The 25,794-nt window shown below is 39.0% G+C and overlaps 1 protein-coding gene across 6 annotated transcripts in view; it reads right to left on the minus strand.

Moving 5' to 3' along the window:
• LOC149167893 (Pentatricopeptide repeat (PPR-like) superfamily protein) overlaps window positions 1–25,794 on the minus strand; it is a 333,744-nt gene that overhangs the window by 245,896 nt on the left and 62,054 nt on the right. For all 6 annotated transcript variants that reach the window (XR_016260978.1, XR_016260977.1, XR_016260976.1 and 3 more), the window contains exons 2-3: window positions 6,495–6,647; window positions 6,074–6,145 (exon numbers count right to left, since the gene is read on the minus strand). Coding sequence is in view for 3 of the 6 variants with exons in the window: in XM_089433233.1 (XP_089289359.1) it covers window positions 6,074–6,145; window positions 6,495–6,647 (225 nt within the window). In the remaining 3 variants the exon portion in view is untranslated. The remainder of the gene's footprint in view (window positions 1–6,073; window positions 6,146–6,494; window positions 6,648–25,794) is intronic.

Raw genomic sequence — 25,794 nt, forward strand, 5'->3', positions numbered from 1 at the left:
CGGGGATTGAGAAATGGATTCCTCCCTTAGGTTGTGGTTGTGAGACCTATGGATTGGTCGGGGAGATGGACCCTGTGCATATGAGTATGGCCTCATGAACGATATTGATTGATGGGACATGTTTGATGCTATCTTTCCTTATGATGAAACTTGTGATTTCTCCCTTAGGTTGTGATTGTGAGACCTGCTGTCGCACAGATTGACACGACAACGCTTAGACCGGGGGCTGTCACTCTGATCCCCGATCTCTCCATTTAACCCTGTCTCCTGCGGCTAAGGGGGGTAGACCCTATGAAATGAAGGAGACCAACTGTCGACCAGTTGGTTTAGGAGACACGAAGCACTAAAATGATTTTATTAATTTAGTGGACTAGTGCCTTGTGGAGTTAATGTTTAAACGATTAATTATCAGATGCTGCAGAAATATAAACCATGAAGAGCAATCATTTATCATGAAAAGCTTAACTTTTGCCAGATACAAGATAACCATAAAGGCTCAATAGCTCAGCAACTTAAAAGAGTAAATGCTTTAAACAACCACCAAAGATCACATATATGCAGTCAATCTTTAAATGAACATTTAAACACGATAAAAATTTACTACCACGTCAAAATATTAGCCTCAGCAAGCAAGATAGAACACTATGAGTTCCCGAGCAAGACTTCATCTGCAAAATATTTCCCAAAAATAAATATTTTATGCTTTTCAATCAAAAATAAAATTTTAAAATCTAAACTAAAACGAAACTTTGAAATAATTAAAATCTAATTGTAACTTAACAAAAACCTAAATCTAAAATTAACCTACGCAACGTATCTAAAACTATATGCTAAAAACTTTTACGCTAATGAGAAATAAACAAACGTGAGCATGAAACGAATCTATTGTTTGCGTGATTTTGAAACCTGAAATTTTCAGATGAAGCCGTAGAACCAAAGAAAAAAAACTTTCTTACCACGCAAGCAACAAAAATGACTTCCGCATACCTGGCCCAAAACAAGATCTTCAAATGTTAGGAACTCACGCGCAACAGCTAGCTGATCCGAGAAGTGGAATGCGTTTTTTTTGTTTGTTTGCAGGTTCCCTTGAAGGCGAATGGAAATCATTTACAAGTTTGCAGTTACCAGCATCTACGTAAAGCTTCAACGACTTCTGCGTTCCTCAGATGCCAACCCACGGAGTTTGACGGCGGCAGCGAGGCAGATAAAATCTTAAATGTTTTCTCTGACCGATTGTTTCTATAGGTGCGTGGGCGCAACTTGCAACCCAACGATTATAATGCTAAACACTTGAAACAATACTTGGCTCGGACGGCAGATAGAAGTAGCACAGCGGCAGGAGAAAATACCCACGATATATACAAATCGATTTTGGTTTAACGTTTGCAGGTTTACATGCGGGTTCAAGAGAAAAGGACGCGTGAGGATGCAGGTTGGGGAGAAAACGTGGGCAAAAAGAAAATCGAATGGATGGTTGCTGAGTTTTTGGCAATGTAAGACGCAGGGGTCTCCCAGTTTAGTGTGGAGAAGAGCCGTCGAAAACAGCAAGTGAGAAACGCATGAATCAACTGAAGAGCAGATGGAGAAACCTGAGCTTATATCTTCAATTTATTGCAGATCAAACCCTCGCACATGAATTACAGATCTGAAGGCAACAGTATTTAGAACCCTTGAACAACCAGAACAGAGACCCTGCCAAAAATAAATTTTCCTCCAGATCTTATCTCAGGCCAGTAACCTGCAAATAGAAAACGAAAACCCGGCAGATATATGCAAAGTTTTAAAGTAAAACCCTAAACCCAGCAAAAAATTTACAATATTTACAGATCTAAGGCTCTTTAGTAGCCAAATTTATCAATAATCACAGTAATATTATCAGAATTTAATTTAAATGTAAAACGCTTCAGAAAGCCCTGCATGCATTCACAAAAAAAAAATATTTCGAATGATAAGCCCGGGATAAAGAACTGGCTGGGCTCTTTCAGAAAACACAACTCGGGAGTTGGCTGGTTCAGCCGAGAACTTCCCCTAACGCCTGGTAATCTAAAAAAGGATTTCCTGCACAGCTTAAAATCAACCATCAACATAGAAGGAGAAAACAATAGTGAAACCCCGATCAAATGGAGATACCTGCCACTATATTTCAGGATCTAAACTATCATTCAAACCTCAAAGATCAGACAAGATACCTGTGCCTAGATCAATCTTCATTAAGCTATCATTAATGGCTGAAAATAAAATTATGCAGAACAAATAGAACAATCTTACAGCATTTTCAGAAGAGTAACACCAGCAATATTTTTAACCCCAAAGTCTTCTTTATTGCACAAGAAAAATGAACTACAAGAGAGCTTCTTCAGCACAAGACTGACAGATCCAATCTCTTCTCAAATGACCCCTAGCACCCTATTTAAAGGAAAAGATCCCAACGGCTAGTTCGAGTGATCCATGTCGAAATGATCTCGACCGTCGATGAGAATCAAGACATCTCTTAATCTCATCCGTCGAATTCGTTAATTCATTAAAAAATGAAATTCTGCATTTATTTACTCAAAATATTATTATTTTATTATTTTTAGGGTTTTTGCTTTATTTTATAATTTTTTATTTTTATTTTTTATTTATTTTATTATTTTATTATGTGTTTTAAATTTTCAGTTATTTATTTTTTTTTTTAAATTTTTTAATTTTTTTAATTCATTTTAAAATGGATCCTCGAACTTAGCCTTTGGAAAAATCACCTAGGACCTAGGACTTAGGACTCATGAGGGGATTTAAAACATTTTCCAACCCTCAAGACACTTTACATCATGACTTTTACAATTTTACATCTTAAGGGGAAAAAACCCATTTAACATAGACCCTCATAAACCACCCAGTTCTGCGACACAACTATAATCTAGCAGATTAACACACTAGGATTCTCCTAAGATTTTAGTGACAAAATCCATCCCGGCTTTGGGGTTAGGCTGAAGGAAAACTCTGCCGATCATGGATCGGTGAGACGAAAAACCTTCCGGGACGTAGATTATCACTTAGAAAATTAGGTCCACCTAGGCAATTTACAGACATGACTCATATCTGCTATGATTATTTACAATTTATACATGCAGACTGGGTTTACAACATAAATTGATCAAGCTGTCGATGATTGAAGAATGGCACGGACATGTCAATCAAGCGCTAGCCTTTTTGCAAAGAAAAAGGGGGTGTACTGCTATGGGCGGTTGACCGATAGTGGTCAACAAGACCTATGGATTGGTCGAGAAGGTTGATCTTGATAGAGAGAGAGACTTGTACTTGTGATCTCTCCCATAAGTTGTGGTTGTGAGACCTATGGATTGGTAGGCGAGATTGATCTTGAGAGAGAGATTGAAAAGTACCTCCCTAGCTAAGAGGAAGTGTTGGAAATATGGTAGCCATGGTCGATATTTTCATCATGAAGAAATTGGAAAATTTGAATTTTTTTAGGTTTTTTCCTCTTCAATTACTTAAGTCAGCGTCCTTTTTTTCAAGTCAGTTGGGCCCCTAAGAGGCACCCATTCGACCCCCCTTTGAAAGGCTATAAATAAGATATCACTTCTCCTCATTTGGACATTGATTTGCGTCTTGGTTATCTCTAATCCAGCGGAGGCAGAAAAGGAGGGTCGAATTTCAGAAGGAGGGATTGCGATTTCATCTTGTTCTTGGTTTTTGGTTTGGCTATTATCTTGATGTTGCTATTTCTAATGTATTGATGAACATTGAACTCTCTCTCTCATAAGGAAATATTTTTGGGTTTTCTCCTTGTGGGTTTTGCCCTGGCCTCAAGCCTAATTTTTGTGTCTCTTGTCCCATTGTCTCATGGTTTTCTTTATTGCTCTTTCATGTTTATTGGTTGAAATTTTCTTCTAACTACTTAATGATATTGGATAAATGCTATGTGAAATTAATGCTAACTGATCATTGGAAGTAGTTATATGTGGAAGAAAATTATTTCTAGCTTGTGCCCTAGAAAACTCAACACTCCTTGGCTCAAGCAAAATCAGTCTTCCTCCTCCTTTTCTCTTGAAACTCTTCTCTCTATTTGCAAAATGAGTTGAAAAAAACCAAAAACTATGTCTTAAAGCGCCTTTCACTACAACCCAGTGAATTTTTCACATGTCCCATGATTATATCACAATTCCCCCAATTGTATTGGCAATTTTTACTGGCTATAAAATTTCCCAGCAGTAAATATCTTAACAATGTGATTGTTTCATGATTGAATTGTAATTTTCGTAACACTGGTTGAGTAACTACTTTGGTGCTCTGTTCTATGGACTACTTTCTTCACCTTTGCCTAGTGCCTTCAACTCATCCAACAAGTATTTATTGCAAGTTGTTATCCTTCCAACAATCACAATATATTATGTTGTCTTTATTCATCATTCTTTGGTCCTTTAATCTACAAAGTTGTTGTAAGATGTATAGTATCCTTATTCGTCTAATCTAGTTCCTTTTATAGAGGAAGCATAGAGGCCATACCATATATGTTGTGGGATTTCTTTTATTGTGGACTTTCAAAATGTGAAGCTAACCTAGAGATAAAATAAGTGCTTTTCTTTACTTCAAGGCGAGCATGCTACAATTGACCAATTAAGCCTTTTGTTCCCTAGTCATATAGTTAGTCTCATGCCACTTAATTTCTTTCTTTGAGATGCTATAATGCTATCATTGATGCAATTAAGAACGCATATTCAACCTCAAAATCAAGCAGCAACATAATGAATGTAGTGCATCTATTAATGTCATTCTTCATAGGGACTAACAATATAATAATGCCACATAAGGTTGCAATAAACTCTTTAAGCCTTTATGCATACTTTGTGACTTTCTTGTCATTCCCAAAGGATTCACAAATAGAGATTTGCAATCCTTCCATTTCTGGTCCCATTGTAAAAACAACTACATTAACCTATGCAAAACATTAAAATCTTTGGAAACATAGTTTGCTTTAGGTTTTTTGGCAATATAAATTGTTTTAGCTTCTAATCTATGCAATCTAGAGCTTGGTGATTGATATAGAAACCAACCAATATCCATCTTAACCCCAATCTATCAAGCACAAAGAGGGATGAAATCCTTTGAGGTGCAAACATTTTTGATAATGCAAGAAATTTAGGAAAGGTTTGCACAACAAAAGATTTGATCCCTCTTGACACTTTATAGAATCGACATTAAGATGGATCTAGGCTGGTATATCTAAATTCATTTTTTTGTTTTTGTTGTTATTTATTATGTTTATTAAATTTTTGGGCCGACATAATAACATGAGTGTTACCCACGTTACACATTTATCTCTTACCGGGTTGTAAAATGCACCTCTTGACAAAAATTGTACTTTATCGTGTCCTCTAAACATCCTATGGCTGTTGATTTTCAAAAGAAAGTCCCGAAATAATTGGTCAACTCTAGTGAGTCGTATTCTCAAATAGAAAATGGGAGAATGCAATTGTGCCCAATAAAATTACAATAGCAATGTAAACTATCTGTTTTTTTCCCTTGTAAAATACGGTATACCTTTATATTCCATATGAGGATTATAGATGTTTCAGTCCTCGAGGGACTCTTAGACAACAATGATCCAAGCCATTATAAGGATATACTCATCATGAACTCGAACATGTGATATGCAGGAATTGAACCCAGGTGGTGAGGATAACAACATTTATTGTAAACTATATAACTAAGAAATTACAATAAAAAAGCATTGTAATCATTTCCGTTCCAAATGCTGCTTCTAGGGAGCCTCTTCTTCAAACTTGCAAATTAAAAAATCTAAGATCCTCACAATTTATTCGATAAAACAATCTTTTATTATTTTAGAACACCCTATATGAAATTATGCACAAAAAGGTTTCTATACAGTATATGCATTGTTCCACCCTACTATGAAGACTATACATTTGACTAAAAATAAAGACAATGCTATTCCTGAAACTTGAAACATTTAAACAAGTAATAAATTAAAAATAAAATAAACCCGAACAATATATCACTTCAAAACATTTTCAATTCCAAAATAATGAAGAATAAAGAAAGAAACACATACCCGATCAAACTTTCTTGCCTTGATAAGTGCTTTCATTAGGGTTGTATACGTAACAACATCAGGTCTCACACCCTTCAACCACGAAGGATTATAGTAAACAAGTTGAATGGGCTTGAAACAGCCTTCCTATATCTAAAAGCATTCCAACTCATTTTCCATGTAAAAGATATCTTTACAAGGAAAACCCAGAAGAACAAGATAGTAAAAACTCTCATCGTGCAGAACTACAAACAAGGGCATGAAAACACACCTAGACACAAGGAATGCGAATTTTCATTGAACAAGAACAAAGTGCATAGGTAAATACTTAAAAATGATAAAGTGCGAACATATATGAGAAAGAAACAAAAGGATCATGATACCGTGATCATAAACTAGACATGCGAACTAAAAGAAAAGCTAAAGAGGGAGCAATACATACCCTTCTTTTCATGTACTCAAACACAGAAAATGCCTCCAAATGTCTTTTAGCCACTCCAAATGCATTTATCAATAAGTTAAGCATTAAAAGATTGGGCTCTATCCCCTCTGTTTCCATAACCTTAAAAGCATTTACAGCTTGTTCACACATACCCTACCAAGAAAAATTCACACATACTCAGTACATTATAATGAAGGACAACTCAACTAAATATTAACAAAAATGTAATAAATTTCAACGAATGAAATAGAATGAATTACAAAGAAATACAAGTATGCTTTAGTTACATCAAATGTTTCAAGCATCTCATTAGTGACACAGACACATAAGAGAACAATATGATAATTGATCGTATGTGTTCTTCTTGTCTTTTATGAAAGGGTAGTAGATTAGCTTGATTAAACTCATCCTTATATTCACTTAAGCTTCCCTTTTTTATGATTCAAGTAATCTGGAAAAGGGATACAGAAAACTTTGAACAATTTTTTGATTATATCCCCCCTTCATCATCAAGAATCAATATACAGGAGAAAAATCCTTTGTAACATATACTAGACTAACGAGGATGTCCACATCAAAAATATAGGGATAATTGCATGTGCACATAATTAAATCTCCTAAGTTGTTCAACCAGTCTTTATTTCACAAAAAATTACATTGCAGCTTAAAATGAGTTTGGTCCTCCCTGATTCTTCACTTTCTCTGCTATCTTCCTGTTGTTACTCTGGAGAACCCTACCAAACTTTTGTTTAGTTGCACTCAACAACCTCTGAAAGTTATTTGTCTAAGGAGAAGTTTTGTGTTTTCCCACCTTCCCAAGATGCCTCAAATTTCCCCTTTGGCCTCACTCTAGAAACCCCTGGACCCCTTGTGATCACTTTCTTGCATGAACATGGTGATATCGGCCAATAGCATAATTTCATTGAGGGTGAACTCCAAAGTACCATGGATAGCCAACGCGACAAGTTGCTTCCGCTAGAACCAAATCAATGGCTCATAATGCTTCATAGGAGGAGGCCCAATTGGGAGTCAGAGAATGAAAAGCACCATGAACAGCCTGGAAACACCCCCTTAAATAAGATCAAGCAATCACATTGCATCGAGGGAGAAAAGTCAATCGAGACCCCAAAAAATCACAAGAGTTGCAAATAGTGCATCTAGATCCCACTCTTGCAGACAAACAATTGTTAACTTATCACTGAGATGAAAGTAAAAAAGTAGTTAAGGGCTGCAAACGACTGACCTTGGCTCCACCAAACTAGATAAATGGTCTAAATTTCATTGCAGGATTGTTGAAAATGGTTGTTATTGATATCAAAGGCTGTCCAAATGAAAGAAAAATGATATGTCATGCATGGACTGCATAAACCGAGATGAGGTGAAGTGACAAATCGATACAGGGCCGAAGATATGATGGAGAAGATACGGTCATGCTATGAGGTTGGATTCCAAACAATATGTTTATTATCTGAAAGAAAAGGCCCCAGAAGATATTCAAAATAGTTGTGTGAATCCAAATGATGCTATACATTATGGAGCACAGTGTTTACAGCTGCCAGAAAATAGAGTTCATCCTTGACACCATGCTGCGCTATGGGTCCAATATCTTTCACACAGTTGTTCAGCAGCTCGCTTGTGGCTTCATGGGTAATATGAATTTCCATTACTAGCATAGGATGCCTCCTTGCAACCCTTGTCATTTGAGAAATTAATTTTTTAAGGTATGCATTTAAATATGTTCAATTAGCCTAGCTTTGCACAATTCATCCCTTTGCACAATAGCTTTGCACTTTGGAAATTAGGGTTAGGGATTTAGCTCAATGTAAAGTTATAAAAACAAGGCTAGGGAGAAGGAGAAGACAAACCATACAATAACACAAGATTGAGAGAGGCATCTAAGTGAGTGTGTTGGGTCCGAGGAAGGGGCAGCAAGGAGATCCAAATCAGCCAAGGAGGGTTTGATCAGCTAGATCAGATCTAGTGTTGTATGTAATTCCTCTATTGGACAAGGGAGCCAAAGTAAGTTCAAAACTTAATAAAGAACTCTAATTGGGTAGAATTTCTTGTGTCATTTTTTGTGATTGAGATTGGTGAATTTTCTTTTGTTGTATTTATTTTGGTTAATACCCTAGTTGGTGCTTTTATTCAGTAGAAGTAAAGTTGCTCAAAACAAATTGCTGGTTTGTTAGGGTAAGAAAAACTAACATGGTATTAGAGCGTAAACTCAGAAAAAAGTTGATCTCTGAATACAGTTGCCAGGTTCATACTAGATTGCCATGGCCAGGTTTGGTCGCGATCGTACGATGCGTAAATTCTTTTAAAGAGGCCAAAGAACTCAGCCATATGGTCCAGTTGCCTCTAAAAAAAAAAAAATTAAAGAAGGGGAGTAGTTATTTTAATAGATGATTTATAAAAAATAAAAAAGATAAAAAAAAGGGGAAGTGGCAAACAAGGCTGACAAAAATCAAGCCCTGCCACCAATCACAACATTTGACTGCAGTTATTCGTACACGAGGGGGCTCGTAATGTGGCTTGAGCCGACAAGCTTCCACAGCTTGCAGGCAGCGTACAGGGTGTAAGATCCGATGGCTCAATTTTCAAAAGGTCAATTCATAGGGAGTGGCTACAGTGACGAGCAAGGTGTCGAGGCAGAGGCTACTGTGACACGAGCACCGCAAAGAGATCGGCCCAAGGTTGACAATAGTAGCAGATGGAAATGAGTGCTGACAGGAGACGCCAAATCGAAGGTTTAGTTATCGTCTGCATGAGCACGCAAGAAAGAGGTTGTGGGTTGACTAATAAGGAGAGGCAGCAGTGTCTATTAGAAAATCAGAAAGGCGGCAAGATTTTCTTATGTTTGATAATTACTTGTATTATTATTGTGTACTTATTATCTTCTTTATGTTCTTTTATCTTTGTATCTAAGTTGCACGAAACGGGGAAACGGAAACGAGTTTCCGAAACGGGAAGCAATACGAAACGCGACCTCCCCAAATTTTGGAAACGGGGAAACGCGAATATATATATATATATATATATATTAAAAATATTTAAAAATTATTATTATATATATGTGCAATCATAAAGCATTAATGATACATTTACATTATATGATTATAATTTATTACATTTAAACATTAAGATTAAATTTACATCACATTTACTCATGAGTCATGAATGATCACATAATGAAAATAAAAATATAGGAAAATCCAAAATCAGCCTTTATTTATATTAGTATATGAGGCTGCAAGTACAATAAAGACTATAAGGCTGCAAGAACTATAGAGACAAGTCACAAAAGACTAATCCTCATCATAACAATCCTCATCAAAAATAGAAGCAGCACAATGCTCAACAGTGGATGGTAGTGCTGAAGAAGATGATGCACCAATTCCACTTCCAGATTCGACCTCAATATTCAGGGCAGCAAGAGAGAGATCCAAATAAGGATTTTCTGCATCCACATCCCATTCTTTAGAAGAACCACTGTTGTATTTTGGACCCCTACGAGATGCAAGGCGAAGGTTGGAGTGCACATAAACAAGATCCTCTGCTTTCTGTGAGCCCAACCTATTGCGCTTCACAGAATGAATAAAACCATAAGTGCTCCAATTCCTTTCTGCTGATGAAGAGCTTGCCACTTGTGAAGGAATATGAATGGCAAGGTTTTGCAAATGTACACCATTTGCTCCATGACAAATCCACCACTTAATTGGATTCATGGTGCTTCTCTCCTCCAAAGATGATATATCTGCATAATCATCTATTCCTGCAGCAAAACTGGCAAATTCCTCCTTTACCTCCCTATGTAGATGAGAAGGAAACATTCTCATAAGGGCTTTTTTCACCCCAGTAGCCACCTCTCTATTCCTATGGGGTGCCTTCCTCTTCCCATTGCTTTTAGCAATAAGCTCCTCATCATAAAATTTGGGGTTCAAAGCATGTGCTAAAGTGTGCAATGGTGTATTGAAATTGTTCCACCTATCAACAATGATTTTCTTGATCAAACCAGCAAAATGATCATCAACAAACAAAAGTTGTGGAGACTCCTGCAAAATGATTTCCATAGTTTTCTCAACCATGGAATCCATGTCATCATATACCTTTCCCAAGAAAGGTTGGTCAGTGTCAGCACTCCGGAGAAGCTCAAATGCAGGGGTTGTGAACTTTAGCAAGAAATCTACCTTGCTCCACCAATCCTCATCAAGGCACAATCTACGCACCATAGATCCCCGCTCTGAATCTGCTTGTCTCCACTCAATCCAAAGTTGACTCACCACCATAGAAACTAATGCATGCTTAACCTCAACAAGGCGGCGCAACATCACGAAGTTTGAGGCATATCTTGTCTCAGCAACTTTTAACAACTCCAAATTGGAGTACTCTCGAAATATGGCTTGAGACTGGTGGTGGTTGGTGATGAATTTGATAATCTCCCTTGCTTCCCCTGTGAGTTCCTTTATCCAGGAAACTTTGTTGTCGATCTCCTCTAAGATCAGATTCAGATTATGGACAATGCATGGTGTCCAAAAGATGTGGTCATACCTCCCCTCAATAATTAAACCTGCAGCTTTGAAAACCGGTGCATTATCCGTGATAACTTGCACCACCTTGTTAGGCTCTATTTGTTCAATAGCCTTTATAATAACATCAGCAATGTACTGTGCATCTTTCACCTCTCCTGAGCAGTCTTCTGCCTTGATAAACATTGCTCCTTTGGGGGAAGTGGCAATGATATTTATCAATGGTCTGCGCCTCATATCTGTCCAACCATCTGAGACTATGGTAACCCCAGAGCTACTCCAGGAAGAACGAATTGGAGCTAAAATGTCCTCCACAAGGTCCTTCTCATTTTTGAGAAGCTGGGTTCTGACTTTCTCATAGTTGGGCCCCTTGTACCCTTGAGGAGCTTTGTTAACTGCCCTTATCATATCTTGCCAGTAAGGAGAGCGAACAACAATGAATGGGATACCACATGCATAAATGCACCTAGCCACTCTGGAATCAGTTTCTTCTCTTGCTTGCACATTCACCAATCTAGCAATTCTGCTATCCTGAACTGAAGGGGATGCCCCTGGGCCTCTGGTATTTTTGGGTGTTGGTTGTTCATGTTGTTGAGTGTGACCAGCTCTCCTCTTTCTTGCTTCAACTACAATCCTTGGCTCAATGTTAGATGGAGCTTGAGTAAGCTCATCATGCTTTCTCTTAGTACCATCCGCCTCATCTTGCTCTCTTTGATATGCCCTCCTTGCCAACGGATCTGATGTTTTTGTGCAACCTGAAATCCCCTGTCCTCCTCCATGCAATAGATGCGCCTTCACTCTTGGGTAGGAGCCCTTGTACGTATTATTGCAAAGATTGCATCGCCATTCCCATGAGCCACCACCTCCACATCTTTGAAGCTTCATCACATGCCTCCAAAGAGGATAATATTCAGCCCTTGGGTTGGCCCTAGGGCTTGAACTTGCAGCTGCACTTTGGCTGGAAGCCATTGCTGCAAAAATAAATTAAAAAAACAAATCTGTAAATAAAAAAGTTAAATAATAAAAACGTTTTTCATATTTTTGGCTGTATAAACCCTAGAAAAATTGAAGCAATAGTAAGAAAAAACTAAGAAATGAATGTGGCTTACCCAAATTAATTTTTTGTGGCTGAAACTACCCTAAAATGCCAAAAAAGAGGAGAAATTTGGCTGTAGCTGAGCCAAATCTGCTGCAAAAATAAATTTAAAAAACAAATCTATAAATAAAAAACGTTTTTCATATTTTTGGCTGCTTAAACCCTAGAAAAATTGAAGAAATAGTAAGAAGAAACTAAAAAAATGAATGTGGCTTACCCAAATTAATTTTGTGGCTGAAACTACCCCGAAATGCCAGAAAAGAGAAGAGAAATATCGTTGTAGCTGAGCCAAATCTGCTGCTACTGAAATCTCTTTCTCTTGCTGCTGAAATCTCTCTCTTGCTGCTGAAATCTCTTTCTCCTGCTGCTGAAATCTACTTTGCTCACTGCTCAAAACACCCTAGCTGAAACAACTGCCAGTCTCCAAGAGAAACGACTTGCTGAATAGTGTGATGAGAGAATGAGACAAACTGCTCTTTTATAACTTTAGAATAGGCTTCTAGAATTTACCGGAAACCTAAAAAAAATTTAAAAACAAATTAAAAAAAAAAAATTAAAAACAACACATTACAACTGGGAAACGTGGCTTGTACGGCCTGGAAACGCGTTTTCGGCCGTACTGCCACGTTTCTGTTTCGGGAAACGTGGCAGTACGGTCGGAAACGCGTTTCCAGGCCGTACCGTACGCGTTTCCCAGTTTCGTTTCCGTTTCCTGCCTGAAACGACCCCTCCCCCCACGTTTCCTGCAACTTAGCTTTGTATCATCAAGCAATCATTAAAACAAAACATGAAGATCAATGACACCAGATCTAGGCACTCGGCCAGGGCTAAAACCCTGTCATCCTTCCAAAATGATATAGCAACCTTTTGTAATGTCCCAAATGAAAAAAAAATGGAACAAGCTCAAATTCTTAAAACAGAAAGACTCCAGATAAAAATTTCATTCTAAAATAGAAGATTGCCATGTAAAAATTAAAGACAAATAGAGCATGCAATCTCATAACACAATGAACAAGAAAACTCTCATCTTTATTATATTAGATAACTGGGGTTTACGTTCACATACAACCCATGTAGCTGAGATAATCTGGCCTCAAATAGTTCTACAATAATGCCACAATCGGCCTCCAAACAAACTGAAGATAATAAACTGCAACTTGTGAACCTTGAATGGATCCACCAAGGGAAGAGATGGGTGCTCGCACACTCTCACTGAATCACCAGAGGGTTTCTGTCTTGGGGCTACTGTTGAAGTAGAGAACCACGTTCTCAAACCTCTCCACAAAAAATAAACACAAATCCAAGATCCAAGATGTCTCCAAATGATCTCTTCCTCCCCTTTTATAGATCTGATGGATAGATCTCCAAGCCTCTAGAAGCATCTTATTTTATTATTTTATTATTATTCTAGAAGCTCCTCCATTGACTTTATCTTAAGTGACCTTTAATTTTATTTTATTTCACTTAAGTCACTTTTGGCCCTTTTTCTCCAATTAATTATTTTTCCTTAATTAAATGACTAATTAAAGTCATTTTTAACTAAGGAAAATGGAAAATCACCCACCATACTCTCTTCGGCCACTGGAAGTCTCTTCTCAGCATCCCATCCTGTAGATCTTCTCATTCCGGTTCCAACAAGCTATTACACTGAGGTGTTCCATCAATTAATCTCCTCGGAATGCCACCTCGAGCATAATTAATTAAGTTATGCCCAATAATAATGTTGATTTCTAAAAGTTGTCGAAATGCAACGGAACGAAAGGCAAACTATGCGGATGATGGAATATGCCAAGCAAATGCCATCAAATCCCATAAAAACTCCTAAAAACTCCATCGGGACCGTTGATGACATAAACCCGCTCCAATAACCTGGCCATCTCTTGCCTTGGAAATCCACCTTGGTTATACTATGAAGAAGAATAAAAATGGGGACATGACAGTCCTCCCACCCCAAGATTGCTTGCCCTCAAGCAATCCAAATCTATAGACTAATACGGTGGCCGGACACAACTGAGACCCAGTGCCAAGATCCCGTACAAACCACTAGGTGATGCTCTGCTCCTGTGTCAACCCACCATGAACGGACCCCTCGATGCCTAGATCCCAAACCAATCTCCGACGGAACCTGTCATCAACAAATCCTCCTGGATACCAATGCCACCAAGGAGCATCAATGCTCCACAGCTCTTGTTGTGCTATAACTCCAACTGTGAATGTTGCTCCATCCACTGCGTACCAACTCATCACCTCTTACCAATCCAACTTGGCTCTAATACCACCTTGGCATAAACTAAGGCCAATCTCATCATGTTGATGTTGTGTTGAAATACTGATCAATGGCCAGCCTACATCATGCTGCCAACTGAAGCGTGTGATATCCCTCACCTTTGAGGGCTCCTGCAATACAATGCTCCTGACTAAAAATGATACTCCATCAAAAGGATACCAGCTCATGATCTCTCGCCAATCCCATGCATGGACACCTGTGCAAGGGATATGTCTGCTATGTTGAAACTAGTCCATGCTCAACCCCTGATGCTCTACCTGGACAATGAAAACATGTCCAAGAAATCCTACCTCTCTCCCTCTAATGGGAAAAAATGGGCAAACCATGCTGCAAGCCCCATCTATGTACTCTTGGAGAGGGTTTCTGCCTGAAAATGTTGCAACTCGCCTCGCTGCCACTACATCCGTTTGCACCTCAACAATGGGTAGTCCCAAAGATGGATGCACTGCCATCTCCCTTGCCTGATAGGAAACTCTGCGCTCCTCCAATCCACCAATCTCCTAGCAAACTGTCCTGTCATACCCCAGCATCTCCTGAGGACAAGTGCCAGCGAATATCGTCACCCTACCAGCTGTCTATACATCTGTCTGCTCCTCATCAACGGCTGACCCCAATGGTGGTTGCTCATTCTCCATCATCACAGGTTCAATATGAACCTCCAACTGGCCCTCCCTAGAAGGCTCACCATGCATACTGTGCACATCATCCTCCTCAGCTGACTCAAGATCCACCATATGCTGCTCATGTTGAATCACCACTGGTGACTCATCATCTTGAATGTCTCTCCTAGGACCCACTGACTGCTCATCATATGAATCTGGCCTATTGTCAACGACTCTACATGACTCATGCTCCTCTATGTGCCTTTTATGCTAAATCATCAGTCGCTCATCTACTCTTGTATCTCCCTCCCTCATGGGAACAATCAGTTGCTCGTCATACTCCTCTACCATACATGAATATACATCTGGGCCACTATCATCAACTCCACATGACTGCTCGTGCTCCTCAGAGGTATCATCGTATGAACCAATGGACTCGTCCAAAGAAGAGCCCTCACCATGAAAGTCAAAAGGAATCTCCTCCTGCTCTACCTTTATCACCTCCCCAGCATCACTCAAGCATGAGTGATTAGGTCCCCAAGGTCCCTTGCAGACAAAGCAAAGTCCCCTTCCTCCTCATCTCATTCTTGCTACATGATCCCCCAAACCTGAGTTGCACCTCCCTGGTCAACTATGTCTGAACAACCCAATATTCTGCTCAACCAACCTTTTGGCTAGCTCATAAGCAGCAGATGAGACCAACTGTTCTCTCCTCCAAATAGACAGCAATCGAGACTACAACTCTCGGCAAATGGCATCACGGCCTCTCATACATGATGACAAGATGGACTGCATGTGCGCTATGACTGTGTCATAATGATGTTTCCTAATGCTGAAGAAGCACTGGAACATTTGCAGGGTCAAACCATCGCACTCAAGATCAAACATGATTTCATAAGTCCTAGTCATGGCCATAACTTCTAAAATTTCAAGCTTCTTCCCAAAGGTAGAACCTGCACTGTTGTCCAAGTCCTGAAAAGTATCTACCATCAACTTGAAAACTCTCCTCATAACATCATCATTGTAAGGAGCTATAGGGGCAATTAGTCTCATGATGTTACTGAGACAAGATGCAACTGGAAGTCTGACCCCTTCACAAGGTTCCTCCAAGAACTTGGGTTGTATGAGAGCAAGCATAGTTGGTTTTAGAGCCCAAATTAGTTTCTTCCCTTCTAACTGGCTCACTTTGGAAAGGAGGGCATCTAGTTCATCAAGTTTGAAAAGAACTTTCCATGTGACCCTCATGTGCTTCAAATCTGTCCCAAGAGCACAGATTTTGTGTCCTATTTCTTGTCCCTCTCGCACATCTCTTGGTTGTCCTTTCTAAAGAATGGCATAGAGCCTCTTTGAGAAGGGTATGTTGATTTCTACTGCTAGTTTATTAAGGGAGTTTATAAAGGTTTGATCCATGTTTTTGTTCAATGTTGGCACTTATAGCAAGTTGACAGCATAACAAAGTATACAATAAATGACCAACTCACTCAATACAGCCCCTTCACCTTTTATGGGTAGCATACATGGCGTGACAGCCCAACACTTAATTTGACAACAATTTTGTTCATTGAACTCCCTCGGCAATACAAACTAGGCTAGGATACATAGCCATACAATGGATGACAAAATTTAGACTTCCAGAGTCATACTCATATACCCATAAGGTTATTTTCACATCAACTGTAGCAAGACACAAGGACTGTGATAGAAAAAATGACTAGATCTCTACACTTTGACTCACTTCCTATTAGTCAAACAAATAGCATACAAGGTACCCTTCACTCAGTTCTACAAACCCTCTGCTCATATACCAACAGTCAATGCATGGCAAGATACAAGACATAAACAACCTGATTTCATCAAAAAATTGATCCTTTTGATAAGTTAGGCTATATCGGAATTTAAGCGGCCAATACTCACAGCCTTCCAAAAAAGACATTCGGTTATGTCCCAACAAATTTAGTGTAAAAGAAATGAATACGGCCCTCTCTTAGCCAAGGGATCTCGCCCTCTCAGGTCCAACGTCGACTCTAGTGAATTACTTTCTCAGGACCACTTCAGAAAAATTTTGTCACCTGGATCACAATAAATTTGCATGGCCTTCTAAATAGAGTTTAGTGTTAAATTTTGACACGGCCTCACAAAATTTTGACCAGGGTGAAATATTTTAATCTGCCACCAAAATTTATTTGACTCCCTTGAAATACGCCACAGCCCACAACAATTTGCTCACGCTACTCACTCCTTTAGAATAGTTGCACGACCCAGAGATAGCAAGCAATTTGGCTCTGAACAATATGCAATTAAAACCCTTGATTTTATTTAAGGTTTTTCTGCAATAAAATTACGACCCCGGCAAAATGGAAGAATTTCTGCAAATAATTCTGAAACCCGTAAATCATAATACCAGCAACTGAAAACCCGCAGGCTAAGGCAAGATGAAGGCTCTGATACCACTGTAATATCCCAAATGAAAAAAAATGAAACAAGCTCAAATTCTTAAAACAGAAAGACTCCAGATAAAAATTTCATTCTAAAACAGAAGATTGCCATGTAAAAATTAAAGACAAACAGAGCATGCAATCTCATAACACAATGAACAAGAAAACTCTCAGCTTTATTATATTAACTGGGGTTTACATTCACATACATCCCATGTAGCTGAGATAATCTGGCCTCAAATAGTTCAACAATAATGCCACAATCGGCCTCCAAACAAACTGAAGATAATAAACTGCAACCTGTGAACCCCGAATGGATCCACCAAGGGAAAAGATGGGTGCTTGCCCACTCTCACTGAATCACCCGAGGGTTTCCGTCCTGGGGCTACTGCTGAAGTAGAGAACCACACTCTCAAACCTCTCCACAAAAAATAAAAACAAATCCAAGATCCAAGATGTCTCCAAATGATCTCCTCCTCCCCTTTTATAGATCCGATGGATAGATCTCCAAGCCTCTAGAAGCATCTTATTTTATTATTTTATTATTATTCTAGAAGCTCTTCCATTGACTTTATCTTAAGTGACCTTTAATTTTATTTTATTTCACTTAAGTCACTTTTGGCCCTTTTCCTCCAATTAATTATTTTTCCTTAATTAAATGACTAATTAAAGTCATTTTTAACTAAGGAAAATGGAAAATCGCCCACCATACTCTCTTCGGCCACTGGAAGTCTCTTCTCAGCGTCCCATCCTGTAGATCTTCTCGTTTCGGTTCCAACGAGCTATTACGCTGAGGTGTTCCATCAATTAATCTCCCCGGAATGCCACCTCGAGCATAATTAATTAAGTTATGCCCAATAATAATGTTGATTTCTTATAGTGGTCGGAATGCGACGGAACGCAAGGCAAACTGTGTAGATGATGGAATATGCCAAGAGAATGCCATCAAATCCCATAAAAACTCCTCAAAACTCCATCGAGACCCCTGATGACATAAACCCACTCCATTGACCTGCCCATCTCCTACCCCAGAAATCCACCCTGGCTGTATTATGAAGAAGAATAAAAATGGGGACATGACACCTTCAGTAGTATCTTCTTGTCTAGCAACTACAGCCCAGCAACAACCCAGAATTTCAGCCCCCGGCAACTCTAAAATTTCGACCCAGCAACAATACTGCAATTTCGGCCCTTCCAGCAACTTCGGATGTGTGAGACAAAGAAGGAGAAAATTCTACTTCTTATGCTTGACAAAGACCTCCTTCTCCTTCGCTAGGGTTTCCTTCCTCTTCCTTGAATTTTGCACCCTTTTCTACCTCCAGCTATTGCAAATCGAACTTGTTGATTGATGTGTTCCAAATAAGTTGAGTTGTTGCCCTTTTATAGTGGTTTATGCCTCTCTAATTAGACTGACTTGTTCAAGATGAGGCCGACTTGGTGGAGGAGGCCTAAATGACCTATTTTACATAAATTTAAATTTCTTCTTTGATAGATGAAGCCCAAGAAGTGGCTTTTACATATTGACAAGTACAATGGCTCTTGAGTCTTGACAAAAACCCTAGAAGCCTACAATGGAGGCTTTGACCTAAATACCATTGACCCAAGCATGAAACCCATGCATTAATAAGTCAATCTCTTTTACAATAAAATTTATTTTCTTTCTTTTGACAAATACATTACATCATGACTCATACAATTATGAAGACAAACATTAGTTATATTTTTCAACACTCCCTCTTAACTAGGGAGGTACTCATAATTACATATATACAAAGGTACACGGAAGATCTCAAAATGACATACTCTACGAGGAGTTCACAACACACACAGTGCTACGAATTAAATACCTGACCAAGGTACTCTAATCGGGTGGGACTAAGGTGTACTCAAGCTTTAGCCACTTTAGGTACCATCAGGCTTTTAAGCTCTAACACCAACCCAGGGATCTAGGTGCGTATCCAAGGTCGAAGCTCCATGACCAATGCCACCCTCCCTACTTCGGGATCTAGATATCAACACATAGGCTGGCCAGATGTCCTCCCAAGCATCTTGTTCCCACAACATACTTAATCTCTCCTTATCAACTAAATCAGATATATATCCACCACTCCAAGCATGCTTCAAGCGTTTAATCTTTTTATGGAGAGATTTTGCACAATTACAACCCCAATTAGTAATAAACCTTCAAATATATATACAAGTAAACACAAACCTTCGGGGTCCTCAATCATTCTGATGCTACTTATATCATCAAGTTATCCATATACAACTTGTCAGATGCTTTCTTCTTCTTTCACTTCTTCAGTAGCAGTGAATACAGCCTTAATACTTCTCAAGTTTTTTTCACGAACATCCATCTGTAGTTTCATTCTTTCTTCAAGGTATTCATTATGACTGTCATAATATGCCCTCCCTCTCAACTGGGGAGATATACCTTTTCTTTTATCCAAGCTCCCTCTCAACTTAGGGAGATCAACAACTTCCTTTTTTTATAATATCAGAGTAACTTCATCCTTTCAAGGCTTCATTTCTTTCTCATGGCATCAAGGTCATCTTGATCATCATCATTCTTATAGCTTCCTTCATCATGCTTATCTTTATTATCATCTTCAATTACGAACATCTTCAACATCTTGAAGATTATGTAACTACAAAACTTTAATAGCAAGGACAACCAAATACAAAAATGTAGAAGCATGAAGTTAACTATATCAAAATCATGTCATTACAATGGAAGCATCAAAACATTCAAGCTTTAGACATCAAATACCTAAACCTAGTTAGGTTCATATTTAGCAAGGGTTACATCTTTTTACATACTAGATTTCAACTTCTTGCTAGGGTTTTGTCATAAACCCTAGACTCCATCTTGTAGTTTATGACATACCTTGAGTTGTTCTTTAACAAACCTTGTAGGACATCAATCTTTGAAGGGCTTCCTTTGCAACAAAACTTATTTCATGATTCAAGGCTTTCCTCCATAACCTTTGTGTATTTTGCAAGCTTTCTTACCAAGGAAAATATAAAGAAAGAATTATGAGCATGCAATACAAACAATTCTTGATGTGAGGAGGAAACCGAACAAGAAAGATGAAACAAGGAACAAAATACTTATCTTTTGGTAAAATGGTGGAGGCTCCCTCTTAATCTAGTCCTCTGAGGGATACCTACACTTTAAGCAACCCAAAAATGTTCTAACAAGATATATTAGACCTACAAACTTTAGAAATCAAAACATAAAGGAAAACATTACAAAACTTAAAATAAAAGACTAAGAAGAATATGTAAGAGAGGACTTAAGAGTATAAGTCTTCGACTTTTGATTCTTCAGTCTTGTTCTTCTTAGGTGGAGCTTCATCGATAACATTTGTTTGTTCTCTATCTCTCTTTTTGTTCCTTGGATTCTCAGGACATTGGCTTTTGTAATGTCCCATTTTGTGACAATTGTAGCACTCAATCTTTGATAGATTAACCTTCTTCTTTGGTCCCTTGAACTTCTTGAATGCTCCCTTCTTCTTGTGATGAGCAGAATAGGCATTAGAGGTGTTGTCTTCCTTATCCCCATTCTTGTTGTTTACTAATGATATGCGGGCTTCTTCTTGACTGCATGAATTCCACATTTGTTCAAAGGTTAGAGTATCCTTCCAACTGCTAATTCCTTATGCAAAAGCATTCAAAGATTTTGGTAGACCTAGAAGAGCAACAATCATGAGTTCTTTTAGTAGTACAACTTCATCTATTGCTTGGAGTTCATCTCTTATTCTAGATATCCTTACAAAATATGATGACGCAGTATCATCTTTTGTCATCTTTATTGTCCATATTTCATTCTTGAGGTTAGCTATCTGACCAATGTTCTTAATGGTGAATAACTTGGAAAAAGCTTCATACATTTCTTGAGCAGAGTCTATGTTGGATATGTATGGGATTAGTTTGTCTTTTATTCCATATACTATTAGATTCATGGCCAAGATTTTGGTTTCTCTGAAATTCTCCTTTCCTGCATCATCTATAGGTTTCTTGACTTTTCCTTGAACAAGATCCAAAACTTTATGCTTAGCAAGGATAAGATCTATCCTCTTTTTCCATGCCCTATAATTGGAGGCTCCTTCTAGCTTGTTTTTTGCCTTCACTGTAGTTGACATATTCTCTATAAATAGTAGGCTTCAAGCAGAAAGATTTTCTTATCTTAGTAATTATTTGTGATATTCTTATGTTCTTATTAACTTTCTTATGTTTTTCTTTTATCTTTGTTTCATCAAGCAATTATCAAAAGCTGTGATATTCCCACTTAGCAACATTGCTAAGGGAAATATCAATTTTCCCCAGTTTTGAGTAAATTCGCATTAGCACTTAGGAAGTGTGGATCTAGAGGCCCCACATGTATTTTTGGTCAAAAGTGAGCCCACACATTAGAGATGGAGGAGGAAAATCGCGCCTCTAGTGGAACATGGAGCCCACCCATAGAGAAATGTGGCCCACAAGGGAAACACGCACCCATCGGAACAAAGTTGGTGGGGGAAAGTCGAGTTGGGCCCACATCGGCATTTTGGAGGCTTTGGACAAAAGGAGCAAGAGGCACTCATTTTGGGCATTCATTCATCTTTGAGAAAATTGTCTTTGACATAGCACGCTTGAGTTGAAGCCAAGTCTGCAAGTGTTGTTTAGCACACGAGTGTTTCCGAGCAGAAATCTCAACCCTTGCTTCGGTGGACTTCGAGTGCCAGCCCAAGGAGGGAGTTCCATCTATTCCAGTTCGTACCAGCAGTAGGGAGTGCGAGTTTGTGGAGAGGTTCAGCAGTAGTAGCACAGGGATTGCACAGTTCTTGGAGGAGGCACGCTTGGAGGTTGAGAAGTGAAGTGATTTTGGGGTTGAGACTTGAGGAGGAGTCCGGGGAAGTATTTTGTTGGAGATTGCAGCTATTTTGGGGGCCTTTTGCAGCAGGATTGACAGGTGGGTCGAATTACATAGCAGCAGAGCCATTGAGGGAAAATAGGGTCGAAATTCCAAGGTCAACCATCGGCCAATTCCTTCGTGGGTTATTCTCGGTATTTCGTGGAGAGCAAGGGGTTAATTTGCCAGAATTTTCTGAGCACCGGAGGAGGCCCTAGCAGCCATTATACTCAGCCAGCAGCTCATTTTCTGGGCACTTCAGCGCGGAGCCAAGGAGAACTAGCTAGCACTCTTGGAGGAGATCTCATATTCATCACTTGGGCAAGCCCAGGTGCATACTTTCCAAGCACCTATTGTACTTCATGATTTATCAATAAAATGGCTCAGTAGCGCAATTTTTGGCTTTAAATTGGTGTTCTGATGTTTGAGTAATTTTCTGTGTTTATGTCTATGCATGCTTTGATTATTTATTGTAAAATTTCCTTAGGGATATTACAGTGGTATCGGAGCTCATAGTCTTGGCTCAGCCTGTGGGGGAACAACACTAGTCTATGACACCAGAGGACCAACAAAACGTAACCTACAGGAGACAGAGGTACAGAAGCAGAGAGAGGCAGCTACAAATTACCCCAGATCTAGAGGTCACTGAACCAGAGGTCAAAAGGCCAAATATGGGGGAAAACATGAGAGACATGAGGAGCAAAGAGGAGGAGTTTGCCCAATCTCTTCAGAATAGCAAAGGAAAACGGTTGCGCTGCTGCTGCTGCTAGAAATCAAACGAGGATTTGGGACTGCTCCCCTCCTCAAAAAAAGCTGAAACTCTGGAATCGGACTCTACTCAAGAAACCCAGCAAAACCCAAAAAGCTTTCCTGGAATGGCCAACCCCCAAAAATCACCCCCTTAGGGTTCTGGCAGTTCCTCACTGCTCTGCGCTGCCACTGAATAGAACCCTCTGAAACTCTGTTAAACACACATGGATAGCAAGAACAATATGAAAGATAAATCATGAGAGTACAATTTTTATTAACAAGAGATATACATTTATAGTACATTATGTGACCGTTGGGTTTCACATCCCAAGGTCTCTTGGACTACTTTGTCTATTCAGCTTCCACACTAACCCATTGAGGATTAGGTGTCCAACATTCCCCCCCTTAATCCGAAGGGTTATGTATGAGTCCAAGAAGAGAGCTGTAATACAAAATGTGCAAAAATGCATGGCAGCACAAGGTTGAATTTGCTCTCTGAAATGTTGGTATAAAAGGCGGTAATTTAAGGATGACCACCAACACTGGAACGCTTAGTGCAGTTCCTGGAACTCTTCCAAAACTGGCAAGAAACTGAAGTTTTCTGCTAGAGGAAGTGCTCCTATTGTTTTGAAGAGGGAAACCTTCAACCAATAAAGGGAGGTCTCACCCCGCATAAAAGGGAAAACTTCAACCTGAAAAGGGAAGTCTCAACCTGTGATGGTTTAAGGATAACCAACAACTCTGGAATGCTTAATGCAATTCCAGGAACTCTTCCAAATTTGGCAAGAAGCTGGTGTATTCTTCTAGAGGAAGTGTTCTCAATTGTGTTCCTGGAATTCTTCCGAAACTGGCAAGAAGCTGAAGTCTTCTGCTAGAGGAAGTGTCACAGATTGCCCACTGAAGGCATGTTCAAGGGCATCTTTGCTTCTGGCTACAACTCTGAAACTGGTGTGGCAGGTTGTGGCTCAGGCTCGCTTGATGTGGCTTTGAAGCTTGTAGATGACCATCATTTCCCCCCCTGTCAGATACAAGGTGAAATGATGGAGAGAACTCAACTGCAAGATTGTTTAATACTTTGGAACAAGTTCTGACATGTGTTTGGAATATCTTCTTGGCTGTTGATGCCCATTGCCAAGAAGCGATCCATCCAAGATGAATATTTGTTCTTGCAGGACGTTTGTTTCTGAAGCATCTGTGTGAAGAATGGCTGGTTTTATGACAGTGCTTACATGGATGAAGATCAAAACAATGATCTTTCAAATGGCCAACTCGGTCACAGTGTTGGCATTTCACAATCTGTTGCTGTGGAAGAGAGGCAGAGTCTGGAACAATTGATGCTGAACTGTCATGAGGAGCAGGTGAACTATCATGAATGAATCCAGCACTCTGAAACTGAATGGGCTTTGAGTAGTCAGGAATATGAAAGGACAAGTCCTTGTCATATCCAAGACCAATTCTGTGCTTGTTGTGGACAAGTTGTTCCCAAGGTCTGATGATGGGCTTGGGATGTGCAGACTGAACTTCTGCATCTGCATGTACAACTGCTGCTTTATCTGAATGAACTGTAACATTATTGACTTGTTGTTTATGGGAGTCTGTTTCAATCTTCTGAACAGAAACAGGTTCAGAATGATGACTCCTCTGTTTTAATTCTTCTTGCTGTAGTTTTGTCTCAAGCTGCAAAAACTCAATATTCTCCTGTGCATTTTGTAGACATATTTTAATATTGAATAGAGAGGTTTTGTTGATCTTAACCATCTCATCAACAGTGGAATGTATTAGAGTATTTAAAAACTCTAATGCATTATCAAGTCTGGTCACTTTCTTCATTATCTTATACGTTAAAGAAACAGATCACAACTATCAACCAGTGAAGAAGAAGCAACAATCATTCACAATTCAATGTCACTGCAATATCCTTTATAAATGTCAGCAAATGATCAAAGTGCAACATAAAAGATTACAATCAGCTCACCAAACTCTTTATACAGCAGTGGAATCAAGGAATCAATGCACTATAATGAGTTTTAAATACAATGCTACACTGGAGCAGCAGCAACTGCAAACTTGCTTGGATCCTTCAAGTACTCCTTCACTTTCAAATCAGCATCAGCAACAAGTTCCCAGAATCCAGGTTCTTTAAAACGGACTAGTAACATGCATCTCAGCTTTTTACCCAAATCAAAAACCTCAATAGTTGGCAATTTCACAACTGTACCATTTGCATGCGGAAGCTTATCTTTCATGTGGTTCAAAATCATTCACCATTGATTTCATACTTTCATTAAAAGCCATCATATATGGAATTATCTCAATTCCAATATCTACTCATCAGCAGGAAAATTCATAACTTCTTAAACCCAATGACTCAAATCATTCAAATGCTCATCAACCCAATAAACATCATTCATATATGACCAAAATTCAATGAAACAATGTGCCCATGTTTTAATATTCAATTTAACATTATTTTAATCAATGAAAGGCTTGGACTTGTCCTTACTCAATGCGCCCTTGATCTTTTAGCAGTGGTACAAATGATCCCCAATGAATCTCAGCCTCCTAAAATGATGAAGAATTCGGTCTTCCAGGCATCTGGAACTCCTGAGCCCCTGAATCATAGAGATAAATTTGGTCCTGAGAATGAGCAATAAACTCGGTCTTGGTGAGTCCTCCTGAAGTTACCCTCTTGTTGATACTTTTTTGGTTC

Source organism: Pinus tabuliformis, chromosome 5_1, assembly GCF_031772625.1.
Source record: "Pinus tabuliformis cultivar Carrire ecotype Pingquan chromosome 5_1, CPIR1, whole genome shotgun sequence".
NCBI lineage: Eukaryota > Viridiplantae > Streptophyta > Pinopsida > Pinales > Pinaceae > Pinus > Pinus tabuliformis.